General features: G+C 35.6%; 1 protein-coding gene across 9 annotated transcripts in view; it reads left to right on the top strand.

Annotated features, from left to right (window-relative positions):
* PDE4D (phosphodiesterase 4D) overlaps positions 1-22,605 on the top strand; it is a 1,272,577-nt gene that overhangs the window by 1,004,696 nt on the left and 245,276 nt on the right. Inside the window, exon 1 of one of the 9 annotated variants that reach the window (XM_019743432.3) lies at positions 17,123-17,871. The exons of the other annotated variants lie outside the window; for them this stretch is intronic. Coding sequence (XP_019598991.1) covers positions 17,807-17,871 — 65 coding nt within the window. The 5' untranslated portion in view covers positions 17,123-17,806. Of the gene's footprint in view, positions 1-17,122; positions 17,872-22,605 lie in introns of those variants that run through there. 9 annotated transcript variants of the gene reach the window in all.

Genomic DNA, 22,605 nt, shown 5'->3' with positions numbered 1-22,605 from the left:
TTTCAAGCCCCATATCTAGGATCCTCTCTCCTTGAAATCTTCCCTGACTAGCTGTACCACAAGGATTTTTTTCTTCTCTACTTTCCTATCATAATACCCTGTTTCCCCAAAATAAGACCTAGCCAGACCATCAGCTCTAACACGTCTTTTAGAGCAAAAATTAGTATAAGACCTGGTATTGTATTATACTATATTATATTATATTATATTACATATATTATATTATGTTATGTTATATTATATTATAGCTGGTCTTACAGTAAAATAAGACGGGTCTTATATTAATTTTTGCTCCAAAAGACTGATTAGAGCTGATTGTCTGGCTAGGTCTTATTTTCAGGGAAACATGGTATTTATGATCTGTGTCAATCCATTCATTTATCCCTTTGCCCGTATATAGTGAATGCTTCCTGTGGGCTGGGCACTGTTCTAGTTACTGGAGATATAGGAGGATATAAGACAGGCGATACCTGTGTTTATAGTAGTTTTATGCTAGTAGGTGAGATCCACATTGAAGAATGTAAAAACTTCCTATGTGATAAGATCTATGAAACAAATAAAACACAATAATGTGATGTTTTTCATGAACGCGTGTCTCTTACCATCCATCCCCTCTTTTTCTTGTAAGCTTCCTGAAGTAAGTACTACCTTTTTATTTATAGGTATTTACCACAGTGACCCATAAATATTTACTGAAACATCTTCATAAGTACGTGATACTACTCTAAATACATAGTATTTCATCATTTAGGATTTATGAAACATTGGATTAAGTTGGTCGTGTCATAATTACAGTTGAAGGACACGTTTTACACTTGTGGAAGCCTTACCAGATGTCATATTGTTGGTAGGTTCCCTTATAAATTGTTAATTCTAAAGCTGTCGTGGCGATGTAGGAACTAGGTTTATTTTCAACTGTCTACCCTTAACTTCCTTTGAAATGAAGACAGATTTTGCTGTCCCTTAATCTTACCCTAATGTCTGTTGACCCCTCGCACTCTAACACCATTAGACCCCTATCTGTCCTTTAGAAAATTTAAGTCACCTACTTACATTTAATTACACACCAAACTCGGTGTTGATTTTTGTGATAGAAATAAGGAGCTATGAGATCCCAGTTACTTTATGCACTGTATGCAATGCCTAACAATGATACATGACGACTCAGATTAAGGTGAAAATGTTCTATTTGTCAGCACAAAATTCTTTCCTTTGATTATCATATGGTGTCTGACCCTTTCCAGCCTAGTAAATTTAATCTTGCTTTTAAATGCCGGTGTGTGTGTGTGTGTGTGTGTGTGTGTGTGTGTTACTGATTGCTAACTGTACCAGCTACTGAATAATTGGCAACATCAACATTCATTGAGCATGGATCAAGAAGTTAGGCATGACCTTTCCAAACATCAACTTACCGCTACAAAATAAGGGATAATTACAACTACCTTAAAGGGTTGTTTTGAATATTGGAAGAGAAAATATAGATTAAGAACTACCCTGTTTTCCTGAAAATAAGACCTAGCCGGACAATCAGCTTGAATGCATCTTTTGGAGGAAAAATTAATATACATTACATTACATTACATTACATTACATTATATTATATTATATTATATTATACCCGGTCCTATATTATAGTAAAATAAGACCAGGTCTTATATTAATTTTTGCTCCAAAAGACTCATTAGAGCTGATTGGCTGGCTGGGTCTTAATTTCGGGGAAACACAGTAAGTGGATAGTAGGTGTTGAATCAATGCTAGTTTCCTTCTGACTTCTCTTGTTTAATTAACCAAATTACTCATTCAACTAGTCACTCAGACTTGGGCCAATGATGAGCTAAAGAGTAACAATGAAGATTTAAAAACAAACAGACAAACAAAAAGACAAAGTCCACTAGGATTGGTTTTATGCATGGATGGAATAGGTACTTACCATTTCAGCACAATTAATTCTCCAAAAATTTCCTTAGTAAAGGCCTGAAATCTTTACCATTGTAAATTAATCCCACTGGGCTAAGTTATTATTTACTATACCTACTATTCATATATAAATGCATGATATTAGCTCACTGTTACATTAGCTACTCTGCATAAAGGGGTTTCTTTGTGATTAATAAAACAGTAACCAGTAAGTCCTAAGCTGTGGTTAAAAGAAAATTTGGTGACAGAACCACCTCCCCTACCACACAAGTATTTTGTTTGGCTTCACGGTGTTGGCCAGACAGTTTTATTTTTTTAATTTTGAATCTTGAATTAGCACCAACATTGAAAATGGGACAATCTCTCATATAATTTCAAATTTCTCTTTACAAATGAGAAAAGTTGGTCACATTGGGCGCATTCCTGGGGGATGAGTCATACTTCCTTAAAGAGTGGCTTTTTATAGACATCTGATTACCCCAGTAAAAATCTTTAACCGGTTCAGTGACCCTTTGCCATGCTTTCAGTGCCACCTGAAAGAAAACAAGGCATGGAGGGGACAGTATCATTTTTGTAGTTTTGCTCACCTTTATCTTTTGGAATCCCTATCATTTCCCATCAACATCTGACGATTTCTGGGTTCCTATTCGCCTTCAGTGATAATTATATTTGAAAATATCCAGCAGACATAATTCCTACAACAAACTTTCTAAAATTCTTAGTGGCAGTCACAAAATGCTGCTTTTCATTTTCTCCTAAAGCGTCGTGTTAAACTGTTTCCAGTGCTCAGCCTTACATGACACAGAAAATGTTTCTTCCTAGAGCCTCATATACTCTTGAAGCAGAATCATCATAATGCAGCAGTGATGCTTATTTATTCATTCCAGAATTCTGACAATTGAGCAAAAGATAAACACTCTTTTTTTCATAGTAAGAGTTAACATTTATCGAGTCCTTGACCGTGTGCTGAGCATGTTCTAAGCACGATGCCTGCATTGTTTAATATCATTTTCCCATCCACCCCAGTTACACCCACTTTACAGCTGAGCAGATTGAGTCATGGGAAGCTAAAGCAATGTAACTGGAGTAAGGGGCCGAGTTGGGATTTCCACCTTGCCACTCTGATTCCAAGGTGTTTCTAACCACTATCTGACATCGTTGTCTCCGTATCGACCAGTGTGTTACCCTCAGTGTTTCAACTTGAGCTTTTGGGGTCTATTTAAAGATGAAAAATATAATTTCATTGTCGCATTAGTTGAGAAACAGAAAGGTAGAACTTCCATTTTGCCTAATTCCCAAAACACAATTCACACTGTGGTTTGTGTAAATGGTCGCCCTTCAGTTATGCAGTGTACATCCGGCACAGACATAGGCAGCTGCCCTGCTAAAATGATCCCTCACAACGGTTTTACTCTTCATTTCTTTAAACGATTTTTAGTGAGATAGGCTGCCCCAAAGAACAGCTTCTACTTAGGTCTGTCCTCATACTAGGAATCAAAGATCAGCATTAAGTTTCCGTAATTAGTTATTTTACATAAGCTAAAGACTGTTAGGCATTTCCTCAGGGTGATTGAAATGCTGTTTAGCCATGTCTTCTGCTTCCAGTCATGTCAAACAGTAGTTGAAGACGAATGTTCTCAAAAGTGATCTCTAAGGAGCTGGAGGCAGGTTGTTTACTTCTGGAGGCAGGTTTATTTCTCTGGGATAGGAGCATATAGTTGTGATTTTTCCATGCTGTTGCAGAGCTTTGGGGGAAGTGGTGACTCACCATCCTCTGATAGAACACGCAGTGACCTTGCAGCCAGGTTGTGCCCAGTGGTGTGTGACTCCCATTGAATCAGGGAAGTCGCTCAAGCCTAGTTACAGAAGGGCAAGAATTCCTCAGCATTTCTGAAGCCATGTTATTTCCATTGTAGGACCTATTAGGTAACAACCACAGGGAAGAAAAGGCATTTAGTTATTGAGGCCTCTGTTGAATACCCCATGCTATTTCAAAGAATACATTCCATTTATTCTTAGAAAACAAAGTCCGTTTCAGAGAGAGGAAAAAAAATACAATACCCATTGAAGCAATTGAGCAGATTGGGAGTCACAGAGTTAAACTGAGATGTAACTATCCCACTTGGGACTAAAATCGTCTCTTCATTTTTCCAGTTACCCTCATTGGAGTGCAAACTGAACCCCACTTCAATACTATATTCCTGGGACTGAGTAAAAATAAAGTTGGCCCTCACAAGAACTCTCCTGTTTCTTCCTCCACTATGGGGAGAATGCTGGGGCCTCAGCAACTATCTTAGTTCATAAGTCACTGCTCAGGTTATTAAAGAGCAATTTAACAAATGACTTTGATAAGGCCAGACAATAGTATTATTGTTTTAGTTTGATCATTCAAGTACCCAGTCCCTGGATTCATTATCTCACAATCTCATGTGTTTAATTATTATAGAGAAAACCTTAAGGAGAATAGTATTTTTCTTCCCAACTAAACTATTAGGTTCTCAAAGATGGCAACCACATCTTGTGCTTTTTTTTTTTTTTTTTTTTTATCATCTGTGATATCTAGTATGAGCTGGACCATGAATAAGTCCCTGCAGTGAATGCCTGATGCCTTACTTCAGAGCAGGTTCAGAGCAGTGCAGGAAATAGCACAGTATCTGGAAACATTAAATACATCTCCTTATGTGAATCACTTGTTACCAGAATTCCTTTCCTCCCAGTTCCATCTCCAGGGCTCTGTTTCCCGTGACACATACTATGGTCCTCAGTGTCTAGAGCCGGTGAGCTTTTTAAGAGCCTACGAAAATCTTTGAGAACTAAAAAATAAAATAATTGACTCCAAAATGCAAAAAGAAAACTGTAAAATCACAGTTAATGTTTAATTAAATGTTCAAAGTGTAACATTATGTCAACTTCAATAATGGTCAAATAAGCATTCATAAAAATTTTATTACATTTGAAAAAAAAAAAAAAAACACTTGTGGGCTGAATATTTCTTATTTCACAAGTGTTCTCAAGCATGCTGGATGATTGCAGAAAAATCAGGGCCAGCCATTAGATAAATGAGCTTAATAGTAGCCAAGTAATTTCAAAAGCAAAATTATAAAGATGTTTTCTAGATTTTTATAAATATAATGTGGGAAGTGGGTCCATTTTAATATGTTGGATATGATGTGTAGTGAGGCCTGCAAAGGTGTTAAACAGCCCTGCCTAAGCTACTACCCATTTACAAGATTGCTATTTCAAAAATAATTTGCTTTTTAATTTTATTGCTACTTTAAGTCCCTACACTTTAAATTAATTATAATTTAGAATTACTGAAAAGTAACTCTTAAGAAAAAGATTAACTATGTGCAGAGAAGTCCGCAAGTCAACCAAGGAATAAAGATGATCCCGAGGGAACCTTACTCAAGGAAGAACTGTCAGCTGAATGAAGGCTTAAATTTCATGGGCTTTGGGTGGGAGAGCTTTTTCATAGTCCCTCCCCATATGGGATAACCATATTCTCTGAGAGTAGAGAAGATTTTGGCATTATCTCTTCTAGATCATTTGCATTCAAATTTCCATAAGGAAACCTCTGCCAATTATCATCCTCAATGCTCAGGGTTTATTTTTAATTTTTTTTTTTTTTCAAAAATGTCAGACAAAGCACTCTCTTTAAGAACACAGGAGACACACTAGAGTAGTTCTGAAAAATCACAGTTCTGTATTTTTTTATTTTAGAGTTCACTGCGTGCCTGGAATGAACAGGCTCTCTTTCTCGTCAGAAGATTACAAATTGATATGCAAGGTCAGGTTAAATAGTATCTAAATCTGCTTTCCTGTCCCTTATACAGGAGTTATCTCTTCTAAAAACAAAATTTAACTGTAAATGTAATATACCCATAGAAATTGTTCTTGAGTAAGGAAGAAAGAAAAATATCTTCATTTTGAGAAAAGAACAAACATAGTAAAATTAAAATGCATATTATTTTTCAAAAGTTACTGTCAAATACCACATTTATATGTACACATTTAGATACATAAGTCTGGTGTCTAAATACATGGAAGATTTTTAAGTTTTAATTTCTAGAATGAAAGCAATGATTAATTTCTAATAATTTCAATGTCATATCCACAAAAAATTTGTGACTTGTAGTGATAAGTTTATTCATCCTATCATCTTTGTCTAAGAGTTGCTTAAACAAGCTTAACTACATACCTTTTTTGAAAAAAATATGCATTTTAATTTTGCTATTATATATATTAATATATAATATGCTGTTATATATAATATATATATATATATTATATATATATATATATATATATAATATATAGATATATTCCCTTTGAGATGCTATTTGCCATGCTATTTATTTAGTTCTTGAGGTCCTAGTTTTCCCCAGAAGACATTTGATTCTGAGAACAGAAAAAATTAAGTCCCAATGGAAGGCTTTGAGCATCCTGCTTAACCTTCCCTAGACCTCAGTTTCCTTAGCTGTTTGATGGAGGAAATTCTAGTATTTTGCTTAGGATTTTCATTGAAGTATTAAATGAGATGACATGTGCACAGCATCTTACCCAGTTCCTGGCACATGGAGCACTCATTGAATGGAAGCCTTGCCTGTCATTTTCAGATTTCTTCTGATGGAGACAGAAGGCCTGAGTTCTGGTCTGGTTCTCCACTCAGCTAAGTGGGAAAGCACTCTCTGTATTTCAGTTTCCTCATCTGATGAAAGGGTATATAAAGTCTTCATGTAGTTGATGTAAAAGTAAATGTGCTAATACACGTAAAGCGCTTCTGAGTGTCTCCAAACAGCATCTTAGAGCTTTGGCCAGAAGGTAACCTTTCCATCCAGACACAGCCATTTCATTCATAGGCACCTGGGTAACTGACTACGGCAAATTTTATGGGATGCCAACAAGCATCCTCCCATTTTCCTGCCAAAAGTAGGGAAGCTTTTCCTGGAAAAGTCATTCCTTTGAATTGGACTTCCAAAAAGTCCCTGTTAGAATTCAAATACTCTCTCTGGGTTGAATAGCACATTACACAATAGCTTCTCCAGATTTAGGCTGTTTCTCCTAAATACTTAGGAAAGAATCTTTCCCTCCTTAAGAGTGATACTGGGGTCAGCTCGATGCCTGCCTAAGACATCCCCCATTGTACTTCTTTCTTACCCAGTTTCTTTTTCTTTGGGAGAAAACTTTTTGTTGTAAGGACAGAGGAACTCTGTTTTGGTAAAGGAGGTGCCAAAAGAAGCTTTCGGGGATAGAGGTTTATGGGGTGGGGGGGCGGAAGGTAAGACTCGATTTTTGAACTCTAATTCCAGCCATGAGGCAAATGCCACAAAAGGGCACAGGAAGAAAATTTGTAAAAGGCTTACCTGCCACTGTTTCTCAAAGATGTATTCTGTTGTTAAACAAACACCCTGTGAGCCAGTATTGTGCTAAGAACTGTGAATACAAAGACAAATAAAGTCCACCCCCCTGTTTTCAAGGAACTTACAACGTTATGGAAGCCCAAGTGTCTGTTCAGGGCCAGACGCTGGGGATGCAGGATGGGAAGCCAGGATCCTTTCCCCTGGCCAGATGAGGACCGGATCACACTGTGGTGTTCAGAAGCCCTCTGGGAGGAATTAGCCCCAGAATCTAGAGGTTGGCTGGGGCAAGGCACCTAAGTCAGACTGAAAAGCTGCAGGGCCAGAAGAGTTGCCCCCTGAGTTAATTCCTGACAAAAAAAGGAGGTGAAGGGAAGAAAGGTAATGCTTCCAGAGAAGCATGTGCAAAGATCTAGAAGTGCTACAGAGCTTTCGATTGCAGATGAGGTAACATCCTTTGTCATTTAATCCCAGAAAAGCCCTGGAAGTTAAGATAGAGGTGTATATTGTCGTATATTGTCCCATTTTATAAAAGAAGCTGTTGAACCTTGGATTAAGTTGTTTTCAAAGGTCACACAGTCAAAGTCAGTGGCTGAATGGTGGCTGTGGAACTCTAATGTCCCTGTAATTTCCACTGTGTGCCACCATACATTGTAAATACATCACACACAAGTAAAACAACAATTATAGTAGTAATCACAGTGAAGATGTTCACAGATTGAATGAAGCCAAGGAAACTGAACTTCTGAGTTTGTCTTGGAGTTAGTTGGTCTTTCCTGCTGCTTGTGTTAGATCTTGAAGGATAAGTAGGACATTTGCTCTTAGAAAATGGGAAGACGGTGAAAGACTTAACAGGCAAGGGAAACAGCATGGCAGATTTGGGGCAAGGCATGGACGATTGTGTGGCTGCCATTATAGGGTATGAAGAATTAGTTATCAAGGGCGAGGCTGAATGATAGATTGCATCCAAATGTTCAAAGTTTACATTTAACAGACAAAGAAGTCTATACTTGATTCTGTAAGGAATAGGAACCTATCAAAGGTTTTTAAGCAGGAAGTTTAACACTTAAGGTTTATGTCTTTGAAAGATAGCCCAAAGACAAAAAAAAGAACCTTAGCTGTATGTGTAAGCCAGGAGGCAGGAAAACTGTTTACAATCTATTACGTAAAAGGAGTCAGGGAGGCAGGATCTAAACTAAGATTAAACACAAAACAATTATTTTTAATCAAAGTATTATAGTAACATATACTTTTAAGTTTTAAAATCTCTTTCCTCCATGTTCATTAACTTCTCCTTTAAAACCTATTTTTAATAGTAGGTATTATTTATTGAGCCCTTACTATAACACCAAACACTTTGCCAAAGTTTCACATGTCTCGTTTAATCCTCACAAAACTTTATTGTATCTTTGTCTTATAGCTGAAGAAACAGGTTTAGAGAAGTTTAAGTAACTTGATCAAACAAGTAGTCATTCGTGGAGTTTGTGTTTTCACCCGGACAGTCTGACTCCAAAGGCTGCTTTTTAACCTGATCTGATATACCCTTCCGAATTAATAGGCATTGTCTCAAAGAGCAAACCTTTTACATTAAACAGAACTTATTTGTAATGTGTGGTCAAAGGGTAATTGCTATAGTTGCCTGGATTATTTTACCATTTTAACATAGGCAGAGAAAAATGTTATCAAACAAATGTAAATTAAAGAGGCCCAGTGAAAGTTTTTTTCTAATAAATCAATTATGTTCATTGTCTATTGCATCAGATATTAAATTATTATCAAAGCATATTCTGTGTGCTTTGGTATTTCTGGTAGATTCTTTTCCAGATCCTATTTTAACAAAAACCTCAATTCATCTAACGATATTAGAAACAGGTTTTCATTTGGCAATGCAATTTTTCTAGTTGTTTTATCTTTTTCAAAAAAATATTTTTATTATGTTAATGTATTATATATTTATGTATATTTTCATTGTATAAATATTGAAGAGTAGAAAGGAAACACAAGGGCGCTTATGAAATTTTAAATTAGATACTTTATTTGATCCCTACAATGTTTTTTTGAAATCCAGTATTTTGAATTAATGCAAATTTTTGAACGTCAATTACAAAGTGCATTTCCTGTCAACATTATTAATGCCATCCAGAAATGTTCATTCTAGTTTTAAAAATTAGTTTTCTGCACCTTTTAATAGATAATGTAGTTTGTTGATAAATGTTGAAATCTATACATCACAGGTCTCACATACGTGTATTGAGCATGGCTAAAGACCTTATCAAACTGTGGCTACCAGACTTGTAATATTACGATATATACCCTCATCGTGGTGTTTATGAGCCTAAAAACTAGAAACAAGGACAGTGAACTCAGATTGTTTAATCCTGGATATCTTGAAAATCTAAAATTTGCTGGTTATTAAATATGTCCACATTTAACACCCGTAACTCACACACACACCATTTTACTGGATGTTCATTCATTGCCACTGTCCAACTGAAGAGATGGATGACTTAAAAATGATCCCCAAGAATATAATAGCGATCTTTAATCTCTCTTCCCTCTCCTCTGCTCCCTCGTCTCTTTCTCTCTCTTACAAACACACACATCACACACACATCATATATATCTGGATCTAAATACATTTTCTGTCACTAGTGATGTGATTTCTAATAAGTCACCAGCTTTCTTCAATCATAAAATTAGTAGTATTACACCTAACTTGCAGGGTTGTTATAACTAAGAAAGTGTATATAATATACTTAGCAGGTGACTATTAAATAATCGTGATTACTGTTATTTGTATTTCAGAAAGCTTTATTGTTTTTAATTAATTTTTAACACAGATTCAATCTCTAATCAGTGTAGAATGATTTAGTTTTCCGATTTGTCAATTTTGTTAGTTGTGTTTTTCAAAAAGTTTTCCCAACGCCAAATGAAACCCTGTTGCTTAAATTTTCAAATTTATTGGGATAATGTTCATAATATATTTTCATTATTTTTTTTATGTCTGTAGGAACTGATAGTGATAATTTGTGTTTTCTCAAATTAGTTCTTGATCAGTATTGCTTGTTGATATATTGATCAGTATTTGTTGATATAGTATTCTTTACAGGGAATGAGCTTTTAACTTTCATGATTTTCTTTTTTATATTTTCCTTTTATGCCATTGTTTTACACTCACATCTTTATTTTTAATTTTATTCTACTGTTAAAGTATAACCAGCTGTTATCCTTCTAGCTTTTTGATATTATATATTGTCAGTCTTTCTCTTTTTCTTTTCCCCCCAGCTTTATTGACATTGGAAAATAAAATGTATGTATTTAAGTGTACAATGTGACAATTTGATGTACAAGTATGAATACATTGCAAAGTGATTACCAAAATGAGATTGATTAACACATCCATCACCTCATAGTTAACATTTGTGTGTGTGTGTGTGTGTGTGTGTGTGTGTGTGTGTGGTGAGGATGCTTAAGATCTACTCTCTTAGCAAATTATAAGTACTGTACACTATGCAGTATTAATGATAGTCACAATGCTGTACATTTTATCTGTAGAATATTTTCTTCTTATAGCTGACAGCTTATACACTTTGACTAGAGTGTCTCCATTTCCCACACCCGCTAGTCCCTAGACCACCATTCTACACTCTCTATGAGTTCGACATTTTTTTCTTTCTTCTTCTTTTCTTTTTATTTAGATCCTACACATAAATGAGATCATACAGTATTTGTCTTTCTCTATCTGGCTTACTTCACTTAGTATATTGTCTTCCAGGTTCATCTATGTACTCACAAATGGCCGGATTCCCTTCTTTCTCATCATGGCTGATAACATTCCACTGTATTTTTATCCCACAGCTTCTTTAGCTACTCATCCATGGAGAGACACTTAGTTCATTTCCATATCTTGACTATTGTAAATAATGCTGCAAGGAACATGGGAGTGCAGATATCTTTTTTGCGATACTGATTTTGTTTCCTTTGGATGTGTACCTAGAAGTGGAATTGCTGGGTCATATAGCAGTTTCTTTCTTAATTTTTTTGAGGAAACTTCATATTTCCATAGAGGCTGCACCAGTTTACCTTCCCACCAACAGTCTTCCAGAGTTCCCTTTTCCCCACATCTTCATCAGCATTTCTTATCTCTTGTCATTTTTTGATAAAAGCCGTCAGTACTGGTGTGAGGTGATATTTCCTTGTAGTTTTGATTTGCATTTCCCTGATGATTAGTGATGTTAAGCACCTTTTTGTGTACCTGTTGCCAATGTGTATGTCTTCTTTGGAAAAATGTCTACTCAGGTCCTTTGCCCATTTTTTAATTGTATAATTTGGGTTTTTTTGAGTTGTATGAGTTCCTTACATATTTTGGATATTAACACCTTATCAAAAATATAGGTTAGAACTATCTTCTTCCAATTATAAGTTCTCTCTTCATTTTTTTCAATATTGTGATTTATAAGAAATATGTATAGTCATGCATCACTTAACAATAAGAATATGTTGTGAGAAATGTATTGTTAGGCGATTTTGTCATTATGTGAACATTGTAGAGTGCACTTACACAAACCTGAATGGTATAGTCTACACCTAGGCTATTGCTCCTAGGCTACAAGCCTGTATAGCATGTTACTGCACAAAACAAAACAAGATTAAATCACAAGAGAAAATGATGCAATCAAGAGACACGGTAAACACAAAAATGGTGAGGCTGCTGCAGGCCTATCATAGCACACTGTTTTGCAGTGCCTTTTTCTGTATAAGTAGAAAGAGTACACTGTAAAATAACTTTAAAAATGTAGTATAGTAAATGCATAAACCAGTAACATAGTCATTTATTGTCGTTATCAAATATGTACTGTACATAATTGTATATGTACATATATATATACATATATATATATATATATATGTATATATATATATATATATATATATACACACACACACACACATATGTACATACTATACTTTTATACAACTGGCAGGGAAGTGGGTGTGTTTACAGCAGCATCAGCACAAACGTGAGGACTGCATTGCCCCATGACCTAGGCAATAGAAATTTTTCAATTATAATAAGAATTGTTCTATTATAATCTTATGGGACTAGGGTCACATATGTGGTCTCTCATTGACCTAAATGCCATTATGTGGCACATGACCACAGTATATTTCTCAGAAGTATTTGGTCTTTGTCTACGGGTTCCTGGCTCACAGCTCCTAAAACATCTGGAATTTCCTGTAATAAGAGCCATGAAGGTGTCTTTTATGTTAATGTTGTGACTTTCACAAAGCCCTTAGGTAACCTAAAGATGGGGGGAACACCATTGTGATGGGGGGGGCTGGAATTTTCAGCTCTGAACACCACAGGATCTCTGGTGAGGGAAGAGGGACTGGTGGTTGAATCAGTCCTCAGTGACCAATGATTTAATTGATCGTGCCTGTAATGAGCCTCCATAAAAACCCAAAAGGATGACGTTCAGAGAGCTTCATGGTTGGTGAACATGTGGAAATGGGGGTAGAGTGCCGAGCTAGGGAACAACTAGAAACTCAGTGCCCTTTTCTCATACTTTTCCCATTGCATCTTTTCTATCTGGCTGTTCCTGAACTATATCCTTTTATAATCATCTGGTAATCTAGTGAGTAGATGGGTTTCTTAAGTTCTGTGAGCTAGTCTAGCAGGTTAATTAAATCCAAGGAGCGGGGGGGGGGGGATGGGGGGGGGACAGGAGAGATGGGAGGACGGGAACCTCTGATTCATAGACAGTCTATCAGATGCACATGTAACAACCTGTACTTGCAACTAGCATCCGAAGAGTGGTGGAGGGGCAACATTTTGGGACTGATTGCTTGACTGATGGAATCTAACACTGACTCAGACACCTTGCTGCTATCCAAGAATTGCTTACTGGTGTCGGGAAGTGCCCCTCATCCCTCACATAGGAAATGGGTGCAGAACCCAAAAGAATTTTGCTGATGGTTTCCTTTGCTGTGCAGAAGCTTTTGAGTTTGATGCAAATAGTCAATGTAATACCTATGAAAATTATAAGGACATTTTCCACAGAAATATAAAAGACAATCCTAAAATTCATATGGAACCACAAAAGGCCATGAATAGCTAAAGCAATCTTGAGGCAGAAAGATGAAGCTGGAGGCATCACATTTCCTGATTTCCAAATATACTACAAACTATAGTAATTAAAGCGGTATGATGCAGACATAAAAACAGATCCATAGACCAATGGAACAGAACAGAGCACCCAGAAATAAACCCATTCATATGTCGTCGACTGATCTTCCACAGGGGCACCAAAAACACTCTTTGGAAAAAGGATCGCCTCTTTAATAAATATTGTTGGGAAAACTGGATATCCACATGCGAAATAATAAAACTGAACCCCTATTCTCTACCACTCACAAAAAGTAACTTGAAATGGATTAAAGACTTACATATAAGCTCCAAAAGCATAAAACTTCTAGAAGAAAATAGGGAAAATCTCCTTGACATTGCTCTTTGCAGGGCTTTTTGTTTGTTTGTTTTGTTGTTGTTGTTTTTTAATTATGACACCAAAAGAAGGCAGGCAACAAAAGCAAAATTAAACAAGAGGGACTACATCAAAATTGAGATGGTTATTATTCTAACCTGACATTTTACAAAAGAGATAGGAAACCTGAAGGTCAGAAGCCCTGAAGATATTACTGTGGACTTTTCCTGGGAATTTAGGAATTTCGTTCCAAGGAGGGCCATGCCTATAGGAGGGCCCTTGAATCCAACTGTATACCTAGCAAGTGTACTAAGATAAAAGAAACTGATAAGGAAAATACCGCATTATTGCTCAATAACAACAAAATGCTACAAGAGTTCAAAGTGATGTGTTATTAATGTTAGAGTACAATGTAGAATACCAGGAAACTATTAAAAAAAAAAGAAAAAAACCTGCAGCTCCATTGTCATTTTTCCTAAAAAGTTATTGACATATCTGTAATACTTAATTTAAGCACATTTGACAGGCATGAATATTTTATTAGTGTATGACATAATTTTCAAAAATCTGCTCATGACAGATTGAAAAGCGTAGAATATCTATTGTAATCTGAAAATAAGTGTTTACTCAGAGGACAGAAGATTTGAAAGTAAGCAGAGTGTTTCAAAATAATAAAGTTATCTTTTAAATATGTTATTTATGTTTGAGTCAGTGAAGAAAAATATCAAGTAGGTAATGGCAGAGATGGTATGCCAGTATGACCAAACTTGTCGAGGCCATGACCAAAGGACTGAAATTTAGGAAACCTTATAGTGCTTATATTCCACAAAATATATACAGGTGGATGACCCCAATGAACTTCCATATTTGTAGGGCAGTGTGTTGAAATGCTGCGATGTCAGTAGTCAAATAGAAGTGTATACAACATTATAGAATTCACTACATCAGGAGAATGGTTCCGGAAGTCCAGTCTCCCTACATTCAGACTTCTTAGTCAGCCTGTACCCATCATATCCTTGTGTGCTAACAGGATTGTGGAGGACAGTGCCATCTCTGCTCTGTTCTGAGAAGCTTTCAAAGGAAAAACATTCTTGACACAGATCACAAAACATTAGTTAAGAAATGTTCATGTGAAAAATCGCCTTAGAATAGAGAAAACACTGTAATAGTGTATAAGTACTATTCATTTTTTATTCTGTCACTACTTTAAATATAGTACAAATTTAAAAAAATTAAATTTCAGTCACCCGATAATACTGTGCATCTTTCTTTCTCTGTAATGATAACCTTGATGAACCAATCCAAGGAGCTTTGAGTGTTTTGGTTAGTTGCATGCGTTGTCAAATTCCCCACTTAAACTTGTTTTCTTTGGGGGCAGAAATGATATATTACTCCTTATGAGACTGTTATACAGTGTTTGGGAGATAATAACTGTACTAGGATTTTCAGAGGTAGATTCTTGGAACACATGGGAACATTGAGCAAGTAAGGAATGGCAGTTGGGGCAGCACCGATCTTCTATGTGACAGTGAAGGGAGTGGCAGTGAGCTACTGGGACAGAGAACATTCTGGGGGATGGTAGAACACAGAGCTGATTATTTCAGGAGAGTTTAACACATAATATTCAGACATTATGTTCTGTGATCATTATTATTTTCTTCCTGAAATGGCAACTAGAAGGTATTTGGTAGCCCGAACAGTGCTTCAAACAATAGCATTGCTTACTTTAACTGTTTGTTCTTTTTCTTCCTTTTCCCACGTTAAAAATCCAAGGAGAAAAAAAGATAAGCCTTCTCCCATAAGCCCCCTCCCTCTCAAAAATGAGTGGTCTCACAAACCTTCTTTTGAATTCCTAAAAGTATCTGATTGGTTAACCTGCCTTAAAGTGCCACCAATACACTAAATATGGGACAGAGCTGAGTTTATGACTGTCCCTGAGCAATCATAGGAAAACTGAAAAGCTTAAGGAGATAACTATATGGAAACGAGTTTATTGGCATTTACCTTAAGAGGCCTGAGGGTCACTGAGAGGAGACTATATCACAAATGCACTTTGAAGTGTGACCAGGGGAGGAGGAGTTGAAGGGTTTGTTGTAATAAGCAGCCAGAGGCTCTGGCGGGATGCCCTACTACATTAATTTTCCAGGTCTTTGGGTGGGTCACAATTGCACTCCGACATCCTGCCTGCAAATGCTAAATCTAAAAAAATACGAAGTTCACGTCAGACTAGAGAATCAATGTACTAACTAATGTCATTGAAGGAATCAGAATGCTTACACTATTTTCACTTGATAATTCACATCCAAAATAACTGAAGTAGGCACACCCAGACACATGTACTGGGGGTGCCAAAAAAATGTATACACATGACTTGTATTCATCTTTTGTTATTGGTATACATTGAGTATTACAATTTTAGTCTTTTTTCCTTCCTTGAAATATGTATGCATTTTTTTTGGCACCCTCTGTATATCCTCTGTGCGGATGCTCATAGGCACAGCCAAGGTGGTCAAACATTCTTTCTCTTATGAGCAATTTCAATCAGCTTAGCCTACTTCTACTGCAATAGCCTACGTCTATTTCAGACGTAGAAGGTGGGGCAGGAATTGGTCTTCACAATAAGAGATGTTAAGATGATATGATAGGAGCTTCATTCCTCACTAAAGATCTGTTAAGAGTTAGCAAATCCAGAGTCTTCATGTATCGAAATCAATGAAATTTGCATATGATTTTCAAACAGAAATAAGACTTAGACAACATTGTGCAAGCGAACAGCCTCAGTACATGTAGGCACTTGTTCAGCAATAATACATTAGATTTTTCAGTGTAAACATTCTGGCACGACCTGATGCAATGATGCCTGCTACATTCACTCTGTTGAACTTTTAAGAGGCAGTTTGCATCTATACAACCAGCCCCAAAGCACGACATTTCATTAACTATGCTCCAAATAAACAGCTGCTAAATCTTCAAGTTCTCTCAACTTTGCTTCTAACAAGAAATTTTAGTTTCAGTGCAGGACTTTGAGAAAATGGCTTTCCCCTCCCCCGCTTGGAAAAGGGTGGTAAACAAACAATTCAGTGGCAAAGGGGTGTGTTCCTTACAAAGGTGCTCAGGGAATCTTACCCTGAATAACACAGACGTCTCATTTCCCACAGGAGGAAATCGTTTTATAATTTTAAAGAGGTCTCCAGTCTGTGCTCGGTTGTTTTACAGTCCTGGTCTCTGGGCTGGATTGCCCCTTAGCTTTCTACATTTCAGCAATTGAGGAGGCAGGGCTGGGCGCACTGGTGGTTTTTTTTTGTTTTTTTTTTCCCCTCTCTCACTTCCCTGCGGTGTTTTGAACTGCCTTCCTGCAGACGTCATACAGCCCTTGAGGAATAGTTTCTGCCTGGCGAGATTGAATGATAGTTCTCATTCACAAAGGTTTGGAGTCAGATTGGAAGCAGGGGACGCAACGGAAATGACATTCACAGGTAAAGCAGTGGGCCCAGCGAAGTGTGGAGAGCTTTTTTTCCCTCGCTGACTTCTTGGCTCCCCAGAGAAGAGTGTTTTCCTGTGGTCTCCCTGAAATGGAACTTCCCTGACAACTCTCCGGTGTAACAGAACTCCGCGGTCATTTTCTTTTCCTTTCATTCTACCTGAGTCCTTTTAGAGTGTTGGAAACCTTCAAACCTGTTATTACGGATTTGCAAAAAAAGGCAAGATCGAGTGGTGCTTTCACTGTGTTGGTTTCCCTTGTGACCAGATGAAGAATAGATTCAAAATTCAGTTCCTCCCTTGGCAATGCAAACAGAAAAAAAACTGTCACTTCCGAACAGCCTAGTGCTGGAGTAAATTCAGCATGAAAGAGGAAAGAACTGTGTCTTCGGAGCTCCCCTATGTTTTGGACTAGGGGCAGGAGTTGGACTCCGGGAACTTTGGATTTCTTCAAGCAGCCTCCCTTGGAAATGGAATATATTTAAAACCGTCTTTGTGGAAAGACAGCTGAAATATATTAATCAGAAGACTTTTCTCCTTTTATCTCTCTTTTCCTTTTTTTTTTTCAAAATGAGTATTATTATGAAGCCAAGATCCCGGTCTACAAGTTCCCTGAGGACTACAGAGGCAGTTTGGTAATGTGCTTTTCTCTCATGCTTCTCCCAGTCTTGCCTTTTAAGATTGACGTAATACTTGAGTATTTAGTAATTGCTGAGGAGGTTTGAGAGTTAGGTGTGATGTGAAGGCTTTGGAAAGAACACAGTATTGGTGATACTTCTTTCTCTGTTTTGTGTCCCATTTACTCTAACAGCGTGCTCACATTTTTTAACTCCATGTGTACGATAGCGATTCATCTGGTGATAATTTTTAGAGGAGGAAAGAAAATTGCACATGTGTTGGGAGTTTAGAAAATAAAAACTTGTCATTTTTCACTGTCTGATTCGGTTGCTTATTTTCTCATCTTTGTTGTAAGCAGGCTGGTAGTTGACAGTCTTTGCCATTGTTTTTGGAAGTAATACGTTGGCTTTTAGCACAGTTGTGTTAAAAAATTAATGTTAAATATTTTAATCATATGACTTATGAATTTACGCGGCTAAATATATATCACGTTGCTTATCATTCAGTCATCTTCTGTGTTTCATATTGTTAATATCACTCGCTGATAACTATGTGTTTTGGTAATTTTAGTATTTTAACCTTAATGAAAAATAGGCTAATTTCAGTGTCTTCTAATATTTTATTGTACTATTTCCCGTATATTTACTTGTTTATAATCATATGGCCCTAAAATAATATTTTTCCAATAAGGTAATGTTTGTGTTTAAAATAGCTATTTACAGAACTTTTATGGTTCTTTCAGAAGTTAATCTTATTTTATCTTAGTGGTTGTAAATAAATAACAGATTACCTCTTTGAAATGCAATAATCATACTTCAGACAGGGGAAATAAAAACAATGATTGAGGGCAGGTAGTTGAGGATAAGATAGACGCAGACAGGCACAATTTATTATGTATTATTATATAAGCAGGTAAACACATGTATAAATACTCAAATAATTTGCATAAGGAATTTAGCACACACTTATGTGGTTGGGTTATCCTTTGCTGTTCTCATACTAGTGTTTTATTGTGAACTAGAATCCAGAATTGGCTTTCAGTAGTATTTCTGTGAGTTTTAATAAATTATAGATGTTAATTTTGTCTCTTATGTCACTTATGATTCCTTGTATAAGAGTACACGTAATAACTTCCTCCTTGAGTTTATTTTTTTTTTTAAGTTTGCGTCTGCAAATAAATTTGCGTCGCTCTTTTATGCCAAACAATAAATACTGGGAAATACTTAGAATCTTTCCATTAATCATCATATAATGTAAATCTGACTAACATAAATGGGTCATCAAAATTTATAAAATAAAGAAATTTTATTCATTTGTCATTTCTATCCTGCCTATGTGGAAACAGGATCTGATCTTGAATAAACAGTATTTAACCAACCTGTTTGCCTTTTTGCCTGATCTGCCAGGAGACTTACTTCCAAATTCAGGTTCAATCAGCAATGATTAGTTCATTTCAGGAGACTAGTTAGTAACATTGACATCCTTTACTCCTCTGAGATTGTCATGGTCTATCCACAACTATTCTGTTTTTCTAAATTACTATTCTTATAAATAAATAGACCGTGATTCAAAATATATTTTTTAAATATTGATTTGTGAATATGAATATTGTTACATTTAATTTTAAATATTTTGCATGGTGTTGGGGTCAATATGTAAGAAATAAATGTCTCTTTGTGCTAATAATGCCTCGATTTAACTGTACACTATGGACACCTCTCCTGTTATTAATCTTATATCTGACTTATTAATAATACAAAGGGTTGGGTATATTAGTGCTGCCTGTAAATCATTTGGCCTGAGATTGTAATTGCTGTACTTACAGTTCTAGCATTTTATTATCTCTTTTATCATTCAAACACTATATACACATTAATTTATATGTAGTAAAATCTATATAGGTTATAGATTAGGTATATAGAGGAATTATATGTGTGTACCTAAATATATATCTATATCTATATATAAATATATAGATATAGATATATACATATATCTATATATATTCAATTAAAAATGTAAAAGCTTCCCTTTCTCTCCCCGTGACTTTGCACATACAAGCCCCAGAGAGCTTTGTGGGACAATGTCTCTCCTTATCGTCATGTTTTCTGTTCTAACTTCTCAACCACCCATTCCCAACTTCCAATTCTTTTCAAATGCTATATAGTCTACTTCATCCTCATAACAGTTGACTTCCCATGAAACCTGTTGATTTACCATTTATCCATTTTTCTGGTGATTTTATTTCATTCTGGACTTCAGAATACTTTGTTCTTGGGGATGCATCTTTTGACTTTACCATCTTAATTCTGCTTAGGTAAATCTATTTTCTCTTCCATTGTCCCACTTTCTCCAAAGCTCTCTACTTTCCTTCGAATGCCTCCAAACCAAATGCTACCTTTGGAAGTTTGCTAACTGGCTTCTGTAAGAATCCAATGCTTCAGATTACTTTTGCTTTGAATTTTCCTACCTGCTTCTTTTCAACCTGTACCAGAAAAAGCAGTCCACACTAACTTGGTGTTACAGGCCTGATTAAATTCCTATGAGATATTCACATTTTTAAAAGACGTTTTTGGCAACAATTAATGATATTATATACCCTTCCTTTTAATTCATCTACTTAAAAGACAGGCCTTACTTATAGTTAAAATTTTATGAATGTCAAAAAAAAGAAAAAAAAAACTTTGAAGTTAATCTGTTTCCTTGTAATATAGGTGTCAAAATTAGAGTATTATATAAGAAAGGAGATATATATATATATATATATATATATATATATATATGCTTTTATTTATTTAACCCATATTAAGTACTTACAATGTGCCAGGATCTAGCCAAATGTGATTATGACATTTATCCTTTAACATTCCTTAAAAAATCTGCATGTGTGAAATTGAGAAAAGCTTAATATATGTAATTTTCTTATGCTCATAAAGTTAATGAAATTAGCAAACTGATTTGAGGCATTGCCTTTCTAGTTCAGTTATGTCAGTAAAACTAGTCTACCTTTAAATTCTATATAAGAAAACAATTAGGGAGTTACATTTCTAAAAATATTTGAATTTTACATGTCTCAGCAATTACGTATTATAATAATACTATACTATTATAGTATTTATAAACATATACCAGGAATACTTATCATTAATCTAATTAAGACTTGCACAATTCGGTTTAAGTAAAAAGTTATTAGCTTCCCAAATATAAATATAAAGAGAACTTTGGTCAAGAAAACTGGATTTTGTTCTTTCTTGCTGTCAGATGTTCATTATTTGGCATGTACTTGTTACATTTAAGATTGCTCGTTATATAATCTCGGGGCAGGGGAGAGATACTACCTGTCTAAAATAATGATTTTTTTTTATAAAACAAATTTTGAAGTATTATTAAATATATAAAAATTGTACTTAGGTTTATAGACATAGAAAAAGTCTGTAGGGTTCTTTTCCAACCAAATTGTTGGTTACCGTTAGGGTACACATAGCAGCAGTGGAGGCAGAAGGGACTATCTTCTTGTCACTGTGCTTCTCTATTGTATAAATATTTTCATCAAGCAAGTATTTTACATGAAAGTTTAAATACATTAAAACTATCAGTACCATGTTCATTAGCAAGCTCATCTTTATGTGTGTAGATAGCTATATATCTGGTAAACAATAATTTGCTCAGTGTCCAAAACGGGGAATAAGTGTTTCAATACTGAGCAAATACAATTTTCTGAATAACGTTGCTGCTCGAATCAAAAAAATACTTGCTTTTTTCTGTTAACTCTCTCCTAAGGTAGTGAAGATTGAGGCTGGCTGAGAATTCTTATTTTGGCCTCATGATCACAGTGAAAACCATTGATTACACTAAAGCGACTAGTTTTATAATAGAGAATTAAAAAAGATATAACAACACTGATTAATATTTGGAGGGAAAATTACTCATAACCCCCACTACTCCATCCTCAACTATTTTCTTTCTTTCTTTCTTTCTTTCTTTCTTTCTTTCTTTCTTTCTTTCTTTCTTTCTTTCTTTCTTTCTTTCTTTCTTTCACTTACATGTCTCAAACAGTTGTAAAAACTATTTCTGTGCTTGGGTTCTTCATTTTATTTATCAGCATTTTTCTACTTTTCTAATAATTATATTTGTAGCTTTCATTTTATTGAGTGCTTTTTATGAATGAGGTCTCTGAGGAGATTTTACATACAATATCTTATTAAGTTCTTACAACAACATTGAAGGAGTTGTTAATCCACATTTAAAGATAAGAAAATTAGCCTAAGAGATGAAATACCTTGGGCAAGGCCATTTCACTGCCACAGAAGCCGGGATTAGAACCAAAGTTTGTCTGCTCCAAAGACAATGCTGCTTTTACTTCAGCATGTTGCCTCCCTCTACTGTCTATAAAATTATTAATTTTTAATCACTGTAGAATTGTCCATCTTGTTAATATATCTAAATGCCATAAAATATCTGGTTAGATGTTGGGTGATTGAAGGAATAAATGGGAAGTGGTCTATTTTTAAAGGTATAATAGCTTGTGACGTTTAGGGCTGATGTTGGAGATTGAAAATGGCTGTTTGAAAGACGAGTAGTTGTAGCCCCTAGGCCAGTGTATTTTCTTCTGGTAGCAAAGGTCATCTTTCCCTATTATAGAGAGATAAAGAGCAAAAAGGTCAATGGCCTCCCAGTTTTGAATAGATCATCTTTCCAATTATGTTAACAAGTTTAGCTTTGTTCTCTACAAGCTCTGGAAGGATTTTCAT

The sequence above is a fragment of the Rhinolophus sinicus genome, chromosome 3, assembly GCF_057876585.1.
Source record: "Rhinolophus sinicus isolate RSI-liver-muscle chromosome 3, RSI-T2T, whole genome shotgun sequence".
NCBI classification, from domain to species: Eukaryota; Metazoa; Chordata; class Mammalia; order Chiroptera; family Rhinolophidae; genus Rhinolophus; species Rhinolophus sinicus.
This window is presented reverse-complemented; position numbering and strand designations above follow the sequence as displayed.